The 14926-nt window shown below is 38.3% G+C and overlaps 1 protein-coding gene and 1 long non-coding RNA gene across 2 annotated transcripts in view; one reads left to right on the forward strand and one right to left on the reverse strand.

The window, feature by feature from the left end:
- LOC311296765 overlaps positions 1–14926 on the reverse strand; it is a 120479-nt gene that overhangs the window by 71601 nt on the left and 33952 nt on the right. The window lies entirely within an intron of this gene.
- On the forward strand, positions 2867–6444 carry LOC311296862 (cysteine and histidine-rich domain-containing protein 1-like; the record flags this gene model as incomplete). Its single annotated transcript, XM_084418842.1, has 8 exons — positions 2867–3060; positions 3159–3262; positions 3374–3432; positions 4340–4410; positions 4491–4593; positions 4681–4800; positions 4916–4978; positions 6055–6444. The coding sequence occupies 8 exons, from the start codon at positions 2867–2869 to the stop codon at positions 6220–6222; spliced, it is 882 nt and encodes a 293-aa protein (XP_084274968.1). The 3' UTR covers positions 6223–6444.

A 14926-nucleotide genomic window follows, 5' to 3' on the forward strand; every position in this document is an offset into this window, starting at 1 on the left:
GTTAATTACTAATTGTAATATTAATTTCTATCATATTCATCTTGATGGCAAGTATTTCTAAAGCCAATAACTTTATTAGAATCTTCTTTATTAGATCCAATACCTTATTAGATCCAATACCAACTAAACTACTGAAACAAGTGTTACCTGTAGTGGAAGAGCCTCTTCTCAATATTATTAACTCGTCTTTATCCTTAGGTCATGTTCCAAGAATATTCAAGTTGGCAGTTATAAAACCTCTTATTAAGAAACCACAATTAGATCATAATAATCTAGCAAATTACAGACCCATTTCAAATCTTCCATTTATGTCTAAAATACTAGAAAAAGTTCTGTCCGCTCAACTGTGCTCTTTCTTGCAAGAAAATGATATCTATGAAAAGTTTCAGTCAGGATTCAGACCGCACCATAGCACAGAAACTGCGCTCGTTAAAATCACAAATGATTTACTTTTAGCTTCTGACCAAGGCTGTATCTCAATACTAGTTTTACTTGATCTTAGTGCTGCGTTCGATACTATAGATCACACAATACTCTTAGACCGACTACAAAACTACACTGGTGTTCAGGGACAGGCATTAAACTGGTTTAGATCGTACTTATCAGACCGTTACCATTTTGTCTGCGTAAATGGGGAAAAATCGAAGATAACGTCAGTAAACTACGGTGTACCGCAAGGATCTGTGTTAGGCCCTCTGCTATTCTCAATATATATGCTGCCACTTGGTAATATTATAAGAAAACATGGAATTAATTTCCACTGTTATGCTGATGACACTCAATTATATATTTCATCACGACCAGATGAAAACGCTAAATTATCTAAATTAACAGAGTGTGTTAAAGATATAAAATACTGGATGACATGTAATTTTCTGCTATTAAATTCAGATAAAACAGAGGTATTACTTATTAGTCCAAAAAACTGCCCACAAAACCTCTTACAATACAACTTTAATTTAGAAGGGTGTCCTGTTACTTTATCCTCTACAGTAAAAGACCTGGGTGTTATATTAGACCGCAACTTGTCTTTTGAAAATCATATTTCATATGTTACAAGAACAGCCTTTTTCCACCTTAGAAACATTGCTAAGCTACGTAACATGCTATCTGTTTCTGATGCAGAAAAGTTAGTTCATGCATTCATGACCTCGAGACTAGATTACTGTAATGCTTTATTAGCTGGTTGTCCTGCATCCTCAATAAACAAGCTACAGTTAGTCCAAAATGCCGCCGCTAGAGTTCTTACTAGATCAAGAAAATACGATCATATAACACCAATTCTGTCGTCTCTACATTGGTTACCTATAAAGTTCCGTATCAATTACAAAGTATTGCTACTGACCTATAAAGCCCTAAATGGTTTAGCTCCCGTGTATTTAACGGAACTTCTATCGCCCTACAATCCATCGCGCTCTTTAAGATCACTAAATTCGAGGCTTCTGGTCATTCCTAGGATATCTAAGTCCACTAAAGGAGGGAGAGCTTTTTCACATTTAGCTCCTAAACTGTGGAATGGCCTTCCTGATATTGTTCGAGGCTCAGACTCGCTGTCCCAGTTTAAAACTAGATTAAAGACGCATCTCTTCAGCCAGGCATTCACATAATACTTACATTTTATACTACAGTTGAATCAGATTGAATGCATTAATATTGCGAACAGCAGCTACGCTAATTATTTCCCATATGCTTTTCTGTTGTTATCTCGGGACGCTAGTCCCGAGGTAAATACAGATCGTCAGCTCCAGTTTGTATCCAGCCTCTCATGGAAACTACAGATTCTCCAACACCCGTGCAGAGACGACTCGGCGCCTGTGAAGAGACGACTCGACGCTGGCGATGTTTATGCCCTAAATCAATACATGATTAACTAACTGTATTTCTCTATGTACATTTCTGAAATGCACTTTCTGTAAAGCTGCTTTGAAACAATATGTATTGTGAAAAGCGCTATACAAATAAATTTGAATTGAATTGAATTGAATAACAAAGAAACAGTGATATGAGTGCAGGCTGCGATTTGATCCAGAAATCAATCCGGAGGGTGAGTGTTTGTTACACTAATCTAGTTACAAAGTTTATTCATAATCTAAAGTGTTACTTATTATTTGTACACCGAACTATCTATTATTTACCTTCATACTCTTACGTTTCAATGACCAAACGAGAGCATGCATGGCTCTGGTTTCTTCTGTGTTGTAAGAAACACAACAGAGTCAGAAATATATGCAGTCTTGTTAATAAGCTTGCTTTGGAGAATATAATGCATTATGTGTGTTATTGTGAACTGGACAGCACTGCATACTACTAGAGCTCAATGAATAATGTGCTATCCTCCTTATCAAGGGCTCTTACATTGTAAAAAAACATCATCAAACATTATTTAATGTATAAAAGATCATTCATTTGTAAAGGAAAATGCCACATAACAATTTTTTTGCCTTATTTTTTTCCTGAAACATTACATACTTGAAGCATTAACTTTAAAATAATTTTAGATTGTATATAATATTAAATAATAATAATTAATATATTAAACTGATATTTGTGATCACATGCCATGCTGACACTGCTTCACAAACATGCATATAATAATATTATTAAACTCGGATTTTCTTAGTATTGCGGTAAGTGTCTCATTCTGAGATCTCAGCAGAACATACACGCAAATAAATGTGTTTTGTGTTCGATGGTGTCTAAACACAGCATGCTTCTTCAGAAGACAAGAGAGAGAACAACTGTTTTCTGTTTTGCATTGGTGTGCTTTATTTCTCAAACTGTCAGTTGCTAACCGATATCAGAGCCAATTCCTTTATCTCTTTGATATCCACGAATTCTGTCACTAAGGTAAAGCAAATGCATGCAAATGTCTCCTGTTTTATGGCTCGTTCTCTGTCAGGGCTGCACTAAAGGTCCTCATAACAGCGAGAAGCCGCTTGAACCCGTGAAACCAGACGTGAAGGTCTCAGGAGAGAAGAAAGAGCTGGAGGATCTGAAGCCCAGGTTTAATGAGTATATCATCCAGGCCCCCAAACCACTGGAGTCCATCCAGAGACCCAGGTAACTCTTCCTCATCTTCATCATCATCATCATCATCATCGCTATAATGGCTGCTAAAAGGATCTGTATTGTAAAGCGCTTTATAAATGTTGTTTCAGCGCTGAGGAGCCGCTGGTGGAGCTGCAGAGGAAAGTCTCCCCGTCTCTGAACCAGACGCTCGAGAAACTCAGACTCGCAGACGCCGCTCAGCTCCAAGAGAAAGGTGACGTTACATCATTATAAACTTGCAGGAGGTTCTAGATTCATTCTCGATTTATATAGTTACTTGACCATCTCATGCAAAACCTGACATGTGCATCTTTTTGACCTCCAGAAGAGGAAGGGAGTGAGGTCAAAATTAGGATGGCGTGTAAAAATGGAGGCTTCTCGAAGGTTAGAAAACATTTCTTCTGTATGTTATGGTGATATAAGCTCCTGTTAGTTAAAGAGGACCTATTATGATTTTTCCATGTTCATCTTTCTTTGGTGTGTAATGTTGCTGTTTGAGCATGTTTGAGTTCCTCCAGCTGGAGTTATTCTCTATATCAGTGTCACTGTTTTTGAACTCCCTGAAACGCCTCCATTGTAGTCTTGAGTTTCTTCCAGGAACGAACACATCATAATATTCCTCATTTAAATAATTAATATGCCCAATAAAGGGGCGGAGCCTGGTTGAGTTAGTTAGTAGTGTGTTGAAACTCAAGGTTATGGTAAGGGGCGGGACATTTTCCAAACACACTCAAAGCGCTTGACCAATCACAACACTCTGATCCATCCGACCAATCAGAGAACAGTGTGCTTTTCAGAAGGAGGGGCTTCATAGAGACAGGAACTAAACAGAGCGTTACTGACAGACTGGGAAGATAGGAGCTGCAACAATGGAGAATATGGGAAAATTAAGTGTTTTTTAATATGAAAGCATGAAAACCTATTCTTGTAGAGCCCAAAAACAAAATCAAGACATCATATGGCCTATTAAACATCATTAAATACATTATAACATAAAGTTATTCATTTGTCACAGTATTATTTTGTCTTTGTTAATAAAAAAATACAACTGTTCAATGTCAGCTCAGGAACATTACATAATATTAACTGATACAATTTTAGATTTTATCTATTTGATCTGTTAGCATATTTGTAAATAAAGATTAATAAATGGTTTAGAAGTGTTTTTCATTGTTAGTTCACGTTTACTAATATACTTAATGTTAACAGATGGAACCTTACTGTATACAGTATATTAACCTTTTTTTTAAATGAAATATGTGTGCTAATATTATGCCATTATGATTATCAGACATACAACGGACCAAAGACTGATGCAGAAACGTGTTCATATCATCCCGGAGTGCCCATCTTCCACGAGGGGTGAGGAGAATTTATAACTGATGCTGAAAGCGACTATTTCATCTTTTTAGACGGTATTTAATGAGCACGCATGGTTTCAGGATGAAGTACTGGAGCTGCTGTAAGAGGAAGACGTCTGATTTTAACTCATTCCTGTCTCAGGAGGGCTGTAATAAAGGATCACACCAGTGGAGGAAAGACACGGTGAGCCGAGCAATGGCTTCACGTCCATCAGTCAATATCACATGATAGACTATGATTCTCAAACGCGTGTGTTTTCTGTCCCTGCAGGGTAACAAAGTGGCTCCATGTCGATTTGATTGGCACCAGACAGGAAGTCATGTGACCATGTCTATCTATGCAAAGAACTCGAATCCTGAGCTTTGTTCTGTGGAAGCGAACAGCATCTCGGTGAGGGAGTTCGACTGTTTAAAGTGATATATGTGTTTTTGCCATTGTCCAGTGTGGTGATGTTATTTATTAATGGTCTGTACTTTTGTTGTCTGATGAATGATTTTTTCTGCAGCTGAAAATGCGTCTGATCTTTGATGGAGAAAAAGAGTTTGAGCTGAAGATGAGCCTGTGGGGGGTGAGTGTCAGTGACCATCCATTATCTGTCCTTAAAACACATTCAGTGTCATTGAGATAACATTATTGATTTATTCACATTTTGAACTAGCTTTTGTTTTTTATATTTTGAATTTGAATTTTAGTTAATTTGTATGTTTTTGTTAGTTTTTGATTATTTTTGATTAGTTTACTTTTTATTTCAGTTTTAGTTTGATATTTTAGTACTAAAATGTTGCCTTGGCAAACGGCTGAAATACAATAAGTTAAAGTTTTTTTTAAATATTTCATTTTATTTCCTTTGTTTATTTTATTTTAAGTAACAAATCCTTGTGTTTAGTTTTACTTTAGTTTAGTTTTACTAACTATAATACCACAATTTGTTCAGATAATTTGATGATCTTATAAACTTTTCTTAATTTTTTTATCTTAATTATGATCTTAAAAAACATTTGTTCTAAAATCTGCTAAAGTGCTTGAAATTACTTTGTAGACAAGTTATTCAACAGTGTATTTCAGAAATACAGAAAGAAATACATTTGAAATGTTGAAAGAACTGAAAGAAATCATATAAAGTTGATGTGCTGAAATTTCTAAAGCTGAAATAAAAAAAATTAAAGCTTAAAAGAACACATAACAAAAATACTGAAACAAAACTGAAATTAAAATGAAAGCTAAAAATAAAAATAAATAAATCTAATTCAAAATAAAACTATAATAGTATATAAATAATAGTATAAGACAAATATAAATTGTGCACACATTATTTTCAAATGTGATATTTTAGTTTATTTTATTTTTTTTTAAATGAATGAGATAGTGGATAGATAGTGAATTAAATAATTAACTTAAAATATATATTACATTTGTTTATCTATGAAGTTCTCATACTTCCATTTATTTATGCCAATGTTTGATTGGATTACATTAGTATAAAAAGTTAGATAAAGAGACTTAACACTTTCAAGTCAATGATTTATAGTGTGAATTTCATCCATTAGATGGCGTTATTAGATGTTTTGTTAAGAAGAATTCAAAGTTCATGATTTTGCAGTGTATTTGGGTCGTTTTGTTGATATATGATTGTGTGTTTGACAGGTGATTGACATCAGTAAGAGTGTTGTTAACATGATGGCCTCTAAAGTGGAGGTGGTCATGAAGAAGGCGGAGCCTATAACCTGGGCGCGGCTGGACACGCCCCCTCCAATGCCTCAACCAACCAATGAGAAGAAAGATGATCAAGTCCAAGAGAAAATGATCGATTAACTCCCGCCGACTCGCTCAGGCTCTCAGACAGCAGTGATCAACTAAACCTGCATCCTCACCCGCTGTATGATCTGGCAAATCTGTGAGATTATTGATTTATTTTATTGGAGTTCATAATAATCTGATAATATAGATTGTGTAGGATGAGCGCAGCCACAGACTGTTCTTGCTTTACACTCTAATCAGTTTAGATGTGAATGAAAACGAAGCTGTGAGGGATAGAAGTACATTTACACCATCTTTATATTAATATTATAATAATATTAAAACTTGATCAAAAAATTGTAAATATCAAACTGATGCTTACAGATACCAAACTAACTATATTGAACTGTTGGAGCTGCTGCAATTTCAGTTATTTTTATATCACATCACAACAGTCAACTAGTAATAACACATTTTACTTGTTGGTTTTATTAATCATGAACTCGTAATAACGGTAATTTTAACATGACATCAATGCAGCATCACTTTTTTGTATTTTTTTCCCTCTGCACATTTTTTCCACTTAATTTGTGGAAATGCTGATTTCATTGGGTGAACAATTTGTTTAATATCTCTCACAGCCTTGTTTTCATTGGTGTCTGATTCAATATGGCACCTAAAGTCTTTACAAAATGATTTCACTGAATTATAAAATTTCAATTTGGCAATAAAACAGATGTTGTCCAGTAACTCTAGCTTTCTGTAGAGGTGAGAGTAAGATGAGTCCAATTAATGCACATCAAAATATCAAACACAATTTAAAACAAAAGTGTCTTGTCTGTATTTTGTTATTTCCTCTGTTATGTTAGTGCTGTCAACATTTATACAAGCAAATATACGTGTTGCCTTTTTGTTTTTATCATTCCATGTTGTTCTGATGATTTACAGCCTTAATTTTCATGCACATTCACTCCTAAACCACAGTCTTAGCTGAGCTTAAGTTTAACTGTCTCAGTTCAGCTTGGATTAGGTTAGCTTGTGTCGTGGATTGGGAACTTTTATTCATGTCGTTTCATGAATGAAGCTTCAGACACTTACTCTGGTTTGGCATTCTAGAAATAAACTGCAGTAAATCACTGAAAACTAGAATGAAATATAAGTGTGTTTATGTGAATCTGATGGATCTATTGTTTATTAGACACTCATGTCACTGTAAACATTAAATTATTGTACTGTACTCAAATTTGTTTTTCTGTCTGATCATTCAGTCTAACTTCAGGATATTTTACATGTAAAACATAGTGGGAACTTTATTAGGGAGAATTTCTCTGGAATTTTGTATAAAACCATTTCATCACTTGAATGCGACGCGACGCCGCAACACGAAAAAAAAAAAAAAAAATCATGTTACATACGTTTTTTTTTCCTAACCATCTATTTCTTTGAAGTACCGACTGGGACATCAACTTACAAAATATGACAATGAAAATCTCAAGTATTGTTTATGTGCTTTACTTAATGTAAAAATGAGCGTCTAATGAGTGTGTGAATATCATTTGTGGGTGACCTTTAGACACTGACAGTGACTATGGGTAATAATTCACCTCAGATCCTGAAAATAAAACAAACAAGAACGCTGAAACTGTCAACTCGGTGTGATCAAAGAAGTCTTTTCAATGACAAAGATTGTTTCAGTCACTCGTTATGTATTTTTATTAATGTTAAAGTAGTGTTATATGAATTTAAGTATTTGTAACCAGGGGCGGCTGGCCAATAGAGGGCGCTAGGCGATAAAATATATTTTGCATGATGTATGATTATTATGATTGTCTAATGCCCAGGTGGCATACATAATATCAAAATATAGAACTGTAAAATTAGGTGTAGTTGACATGGAGATAAGACGTCGGAGCGCAAAAATGTCTCCTGTCCAACAACAACCAGACCGTTATTTCCGGCGCGACGATCGAGTCTGTCCCAAAAATACCTCTCAATGCGCCCTCGTGGACTCGCGCCAAGGGCCCTATAGGTCTGCACTACATGACGTCACCAAAGTGTGGACTCTGAGGAAACCCACAAGTCCGGAGTGTGCCATTTGGGACAGGGCCAATGGCACGTGTCACTATGCTTATTGCCACACCCATGTGCTAGTGGATAGTGGCATGTGTCACTGACATTACAGCGAGGTTCGCGACACAGACACGACAGCTGACCTGACTGACACCGAGTCGTGGAACAGAACCCGTGGAACAGCGCTCATAAAGATCTCTATACGCTGATTTCACGCAGCCGCCATTTTGAAATCGAAAGTGAGGCTCCGGTGGGAAAAACCCCGGAAGTAAAGATAAACAACAATGCTTTTGGACTACCAACCTGAAGCTGCTGCCGCGATTTACACTTTTGGATGTTAATATCCAATATAGGATATGTATATAGTTCATTCCTGCTTCTTTTTTTACTTTCTAAATTATATAAAAAAAATATTTTATTTATAAATGAATTTCACTGTATATAGTCTAAAGTATTAAAGAAATGTATGTACAGTTTTAGAATTGACACAACATCATTAAACACAACAATACGCCATCGCATTCAAGACTCTCCTATGATTAAAGGCGACACTTCCGTTTTTCTTCCCACCGGAGCCTCGCTTTCGATTTCAAAATAACGGCTGTGTGAAATCAGCGTATAGCCTATCTATATGGCTTTGCCGTTCACGTGCAGGACCAATCGCTCACTGTGGTCAAGCAAAGCCAGCCGCGGTTTGAAAATACACGGTCAAGCCAGCCGCCAAAAAAATAAAATAAAATAATAATGTGTGCGCCTATTACTGTAAATATGGTAATTTCAGTAACAGCAAAGAGAGAACGCGCTTTCAGAGCGCTTGATTTGCCCAGATCTATCTATCTATCTATCTATCTATCTATCTATCTATCTATCTATCTATCTATCTATCTATCTATCTATCTATCTATCTATCTATCTATCTTTTTTCTTTCTTTTTCTATCCTTTTCTTGTCTTTCTTTCCATCTAATTTTAATTTCTTTCTTTCATCTAATATTTCTTTCTTTCATTCTATCTATCTATCTATCTATCTATCTATCTATCTATCTATCTATCTATCTATCTATCTATCTATCTGTGAGGGACGATATAATAAGATGCCATATTTTGAGAGTTTTTGTACTTTACTCTGTTATCCTTTTAATTTACACTCACGTGTTGTGTCCTATTAATAACGGTTAGTGAACACTGAGGGCACTAGAGTGCACTGGGACGTGATGTGTAGGTTGTTGAAGAAGTGAGAATAAAGTTGGAAGTAGTGCAATACATGTCTCTCGGCTCGTACCTAATATATCTTTGACAAAACACCACATTTTGGCGACGAGGATGGCTATTAATGTGCCTTTACCTACACCGTTCATGCCTTGCCCAGGCGAACCTGCTATTCCCTTCCCTACATGGCTGAAAATGTTCGAGAACTATATGTTAGTAATCGATGCCAACGGGGAGAAGTGGCCCGAGGCAAGAAAGCGTGCTGTTCTTCTCCATGCACTCGGCACCGAGGGACAAAGATTGTTCTACGCACTACCAGATACAGGTACTACATATGATATTGCAGTGGATGGACTTAGAAATCACTTCGTTCCTAAAGTAAATGCGATTGCGGAACGTCACAAATTTCGCCAGAGGGCACAGCGACCAGATGAGTCGATAAATCAGTATCTAGCCTCATTGCGAGAATTGGCTGCACTGTGTGAGTTTGGTGATATGGAGAAGCAAATGCTTCGAGATCAACTGATAGAGCGTGTTGCCAATACACGCGTACGAGATAGACTTTTGTTAGAAGCGGATCTGACGCTGGCCAAAGCTACTTCGCTGGCTCTGCAGATTGAGGCGGGGCTACGGAATGCGGGCGTTCTCTCCGACAGTGCTGCGAATGCTGCCTCAATGCCGACTACCGCCGCGGCTGTGTCGGTGAGGGCCATACATAAACAGCAAAGGAAGGCCCGCCAAAAAGAACAAAAGACATCTGCGTCATCAGTGACGCATACAACTAGTCGCCGCTCATGCTACCGTTGTGGCTCCACCAGCCACTTAGCAAATAAACCTTCATGCCCTGCTGCTAAAGTGACGTGCAATTCATGTGGAAAAGTTTTTCCAAAATGTGTCGATCTGGACAAAAGGAGGTGCGTGAAATAGTGATAAACGAACTGACTGTGCTTTATTTGACTGATACTGTGCAAGATAAAATTCTCTGTACTGTGCAAGTGAATGCAAATGGTCATTGTCATGACATTGAACTAATAGTAGACACAGGTTCATCAGTCTCTATTATTCCAGAGAGCACTTATCAGACCCTTTTTCCTACATGTGAACTTTCTGAGCCTAAAGTGAACCTGTTCACATATTCAAGGGAGAAAATACCCGTTAAAGGGTGTATGAATGCCACAGTTAATCATGATGGGCATTCTACTACAGGCTCATTCATAGTGGTAAAATCAGGCACTGCGCTATTAGGGCTTGATCTAGTTGTGGCATTGCACATGCGTATTGAGGGCACAAAAGTTGTGACAGCTGACAGCTCGGATGGTCCTACTGCACAGAGGGCACCTAATGTACCAAGCACAATACTACAGAGTGCACCTGAGATCCAGGTACAGGAGATTGGCTGTGCAAAGGGATTTGTGCACAAAATTCAACCCAAACCAGAGGCTGTGCCAATACAACAAAAACTCAGAGGACTTCCCTTCTCTGTGAGGCAGGCCGTAAGTGATGAGCTCAAAGACCTACAGGAAAAGGGCGTCATAGAACACATTGACGCATCTCCATGGGTCTCTCTGATAGTGGTGACGCGGAGAAAAGATGGAGGGAAACTGCGCATGTGTGTTGACCTCAGGGAACCTAACAAAGCCATTGTCAGTGACTGTCACCCGTTACCACACATGGACGAGTTATTCTCTGAACTGAGAGGAGCCACAGTCTTTTCTACCATTGGCCTGGCCTCTGCTTACCATCAAATGTTACTGCATCCAGACAGCCGTGATATGACCGCATTTATTACACACGATGGACTTTTCCGTTTCTGCCATGTCCCATTTGGCCTTGCTTCAGCTCCGTCAGCTTTTCAGAAGATGATGACGACAATACTAGCAGGTATACCAGGAGTACAGGCATATCTGGATGATGTGATTTGCTATGGAACCACACAACAGCAACATGATGACAACCTACGGAGAGTGCTGCATGCCTTGAATGAGGCAGGACTTAAACTTAACATGCAGAAGTGCAAACTCAACCAGACTTTATTGCGGTTCCTAGGCCACACCATATCGAAAGAAGGGCTTCACCCAGATCAAGATCAGATCAAAGCTGTGGCTAATGCACCGGCTCCACATGACGCATCCTCCCTGCGATCCTTTTTGGGTCTGGCATCATGGTACAGTAAATTTATTCCAGATTTTTCTACTGTTGTTGAACCGCTACGTCAAACACTCAGGGAGTCTACAGAACGGCAGTTCCACTGGACTGCTGAGGCTGAGCACAGTTTTACGGACATTAAGAGACTGATCGTTGGTAGCCCTGCCCTAGCACTGTATGACCCTAAACTGCCTATATATGTAACTACAGATGCCTCTGATTATGGGCTAGGGGGTGTACTTAGCCAAATTCAGTCAGATAACACAGAGAGAGTTGTGGCGTTTGCATCCAGAACACTTTCTCCGGCTGAAAGGAAATATTCCACTGTGAAACGTGAAGCACTGGCATGCCTCTGGGCAGTAGAAAGGTGGAGAACATATCTATGGGGACATCATTTTGTGTTACGCACAGATCATCAAGCACTTACTACCCTGCTCACATCTAGGGGTACTGGCCGTGCTGGACTGCGAATTGCGAGGTGGTCTGCAAGACTACTTTGTTTTACATATGATGTTGCTTACCGCCCTGGGAAACTGAATGTGACAGCCGACTGCCTGTCCAGGCTTCCACTGCCTACTACAGGAGAAGCGGAGGTGGAACCGGACATAGTAGCAGCCGTTTTCATGGAGTCTTTACATGCCATATCCTTGTCAGAGTTCACCGCCGCATGTGACACGTGTCCCGAATTGACTCAATTGCGACAGCAAATACAGAAAGGCTGGCCAAAATGCAGAAAGTATGTAACAAATGAGCTGGCTTCATACTTCAATGTACGAGACGAACTGGCTGTAGACAAAGCACTTGTCATGAGAGGTACTGACCGTTTTATCGTGCCTAAATCACTGAGATCCAAAGTGGTAGACTTGGCACATGAGGGGCACCAGGGAGTGGTGCGCACTAAACAGAGACTGCGAAACCTGTATTGGTGGCCACAAATGGACAAATATGTACAGAGTAAGATAGCTTCATGTGTGTCATGCAAATACAATGACAAAACAGTGAAGATTGCACCTGCAGCACTTACATCCGTCGAACTGCCAGATGGACCGTGGGAAAAGGTGGCCATTGACGTAACCGGTCCTTTCGAGCGTGCTACATGGGACTGTCTTTATGCCATCACTCTCACAGACTATTACAGCAAATGGCCAGAAGTAGCATTCGCCTCTACAGTCACAACAGAGGTGATTACCCGTTTTTTAGCGACAGTGTTCAGCCGTGAAGGAAATCCGACCTATTTGGTCTCTGACAATGGATGTCAATTTACTTCCCATGAATTTGCAACCTTTCTGAGAGAGAGAGAGATAAAGCATCTGCGCTCCAGCGTCTACTAGCCAAGAGCCAATGGAGCAATTGAGAGATTTAATCGGGTATTAAAAGAGTGTCTCCAGACGGCAGAAAGAGCACACAGACCGTGGAAACAAGCAGTGACAGTGTTCTTACAGATTTACCGTGCTACACCGCACACTACTACAGGAGCTACTCCATTTGAGTTGTTGAGAAATAGGAAGATGCGCACAAAACTGAACATTATTCCTGTTTCACACAAAATTACATCACACAAGCAAGTCAAAGAAACTGTGGAAAGAAATCAACAAAACAGCAAGAAGTACACAGACAGAAAGCGAGGAGCAAAAGTACCTACCTTCCAAGTGAACGATGCTGTGCGAGTCCGGAGACCAGAACATGCCTACAAGGGGTCATCCAAATACACAGAACCTCTGACAGTCGTAAAGAAGGTTGGACCAAGTACTTACCTTCTCAGCGATGGTCGGAAATGGAATGCTTCAAAGCTGGCGCGTTTTTCAAAGGAGGCTCTAGTTTGCATCAGTGAGAACAATGAGACTACACTGGATGGTCTCACTGTGACCGAGAATGTGCATGTTGGGCAAGAACCAGGCCCTAGACGCACCCCCAGAGTCCGAAACCCACCTCAGTGGTTAAAAGACTTTGAGAGATGAATACCAACGTGTGAACTGTACAAATTGAAAAAAAAAAAAACCTCATACTGTTCTGTTATGTGAGAAACTGTCATACTGTTTGGAGGTCTGAGTTCATATAGCTAAGAAAAGAAGAACCTAATTTCAAGTTAAATTTAAATTTAGGTTTCCAGGTACTATCCTGGAATAATGTAAGGGTTATTTTACAGCGGGTACCATGTTCAAGTAACTAATTCCTTAAGAAAAGGGGAAATGTTGTGTCCTATTAATAACGGTTAGTGAACACTGAGGGTGCTAGAGTGCACTGGGACGTGATGTGTAGGTTGTTGAAGAAGTGAGAATAAAGTTGGAAGTAGTGCAATACATGTCTCTACCTAATATATCTTTGACAAAACACCACATTACGTTGTCTTTGCAAGTTGTGTATTTGACTAATGTTTTTTTTTTTTTTTTATAGGTCACATCTAGAGAATTTTTATGTAGAGGTTTACAACATAATTATTTGCAAAAAAAAAAAGCAGTAAAATAAAGTATACATTCTTTCTAAATTCATATATATATTTTACTATATTAAAAGTTTCTGGAATTCAATGTCACTCCCACCTAGTATGCACACCTCATTTGAAACCATTTTACTGGAGCATTTTGGAGATATGTCAATTTATTTGACTTTGGAGGCCTATAAAGTCCACATTTCTAATAAGTAGAAAAAAACGAATGGTCAGTTTTACAGGGGACGTCCCATAAAGAATGCAAACCTCATGTGTAACAATTTTTACTGCAGCGTTTTGGAGATATGTCACATTTTACTACTTCAGAGGCCAATAAAGACCTCATTTCTAAGAAAAAACGAATGGTCAGTTCTTATAGGGGACGTCCCATATGCACACATCATATCAAAGCATTTTACTGCAGCATTTTGGAGAAATGTCACATTTTACTACTACAGAGGCCCATAAAAACCTAATTTCTAACAGAGGTGTCAAAAGTATTCACATTCATTACTCAGGTAGAAGTATAGATACTAGGGTTTAAAAAGACTTCTGTAGAAGTTGAAGTATCAACTCAAGCTTTTTAATCAAGTAAAAGTATAAAAGTACTTGTTTCAAAACTACTTAAAGTATAAAAGTAAAAGTAAGGAAAAACAAATCACAATTACAAAAACAAAATATCAATTCAGAAAACACAACGACATTTCAGAAAACAAAATAACAAAACAATTCAGAAAACACAACGACAATTCAGAAAACAAAATAACAATTCAGAAAAAACAAAACGACATTTCAGAAAAAACGGAAAAGGTAGGTATATTTTGAGAATGACGTACTTATCGCTGACTGGACGAGACACCTGTCAATCAAACCAGAACCGGAATCAAACGATACTGTCTGGAAGTTTTTTTTTTTATTATTATACAGAA

The sequence above is a fragment of the Rutilus rutilus genome, assembly GCF_951802725.1.
Source record: "Rutilus rutilus genome assembly, chromosome: 9".
In the NCBI taxonomy this organism is placed as follows: domain Eukaryota; kingdom Metazoa; phylum Chordata; class Actinopteri; order Cypriniformes; family Leuciscidae; genus Rutilus; species Rutilus rutilus.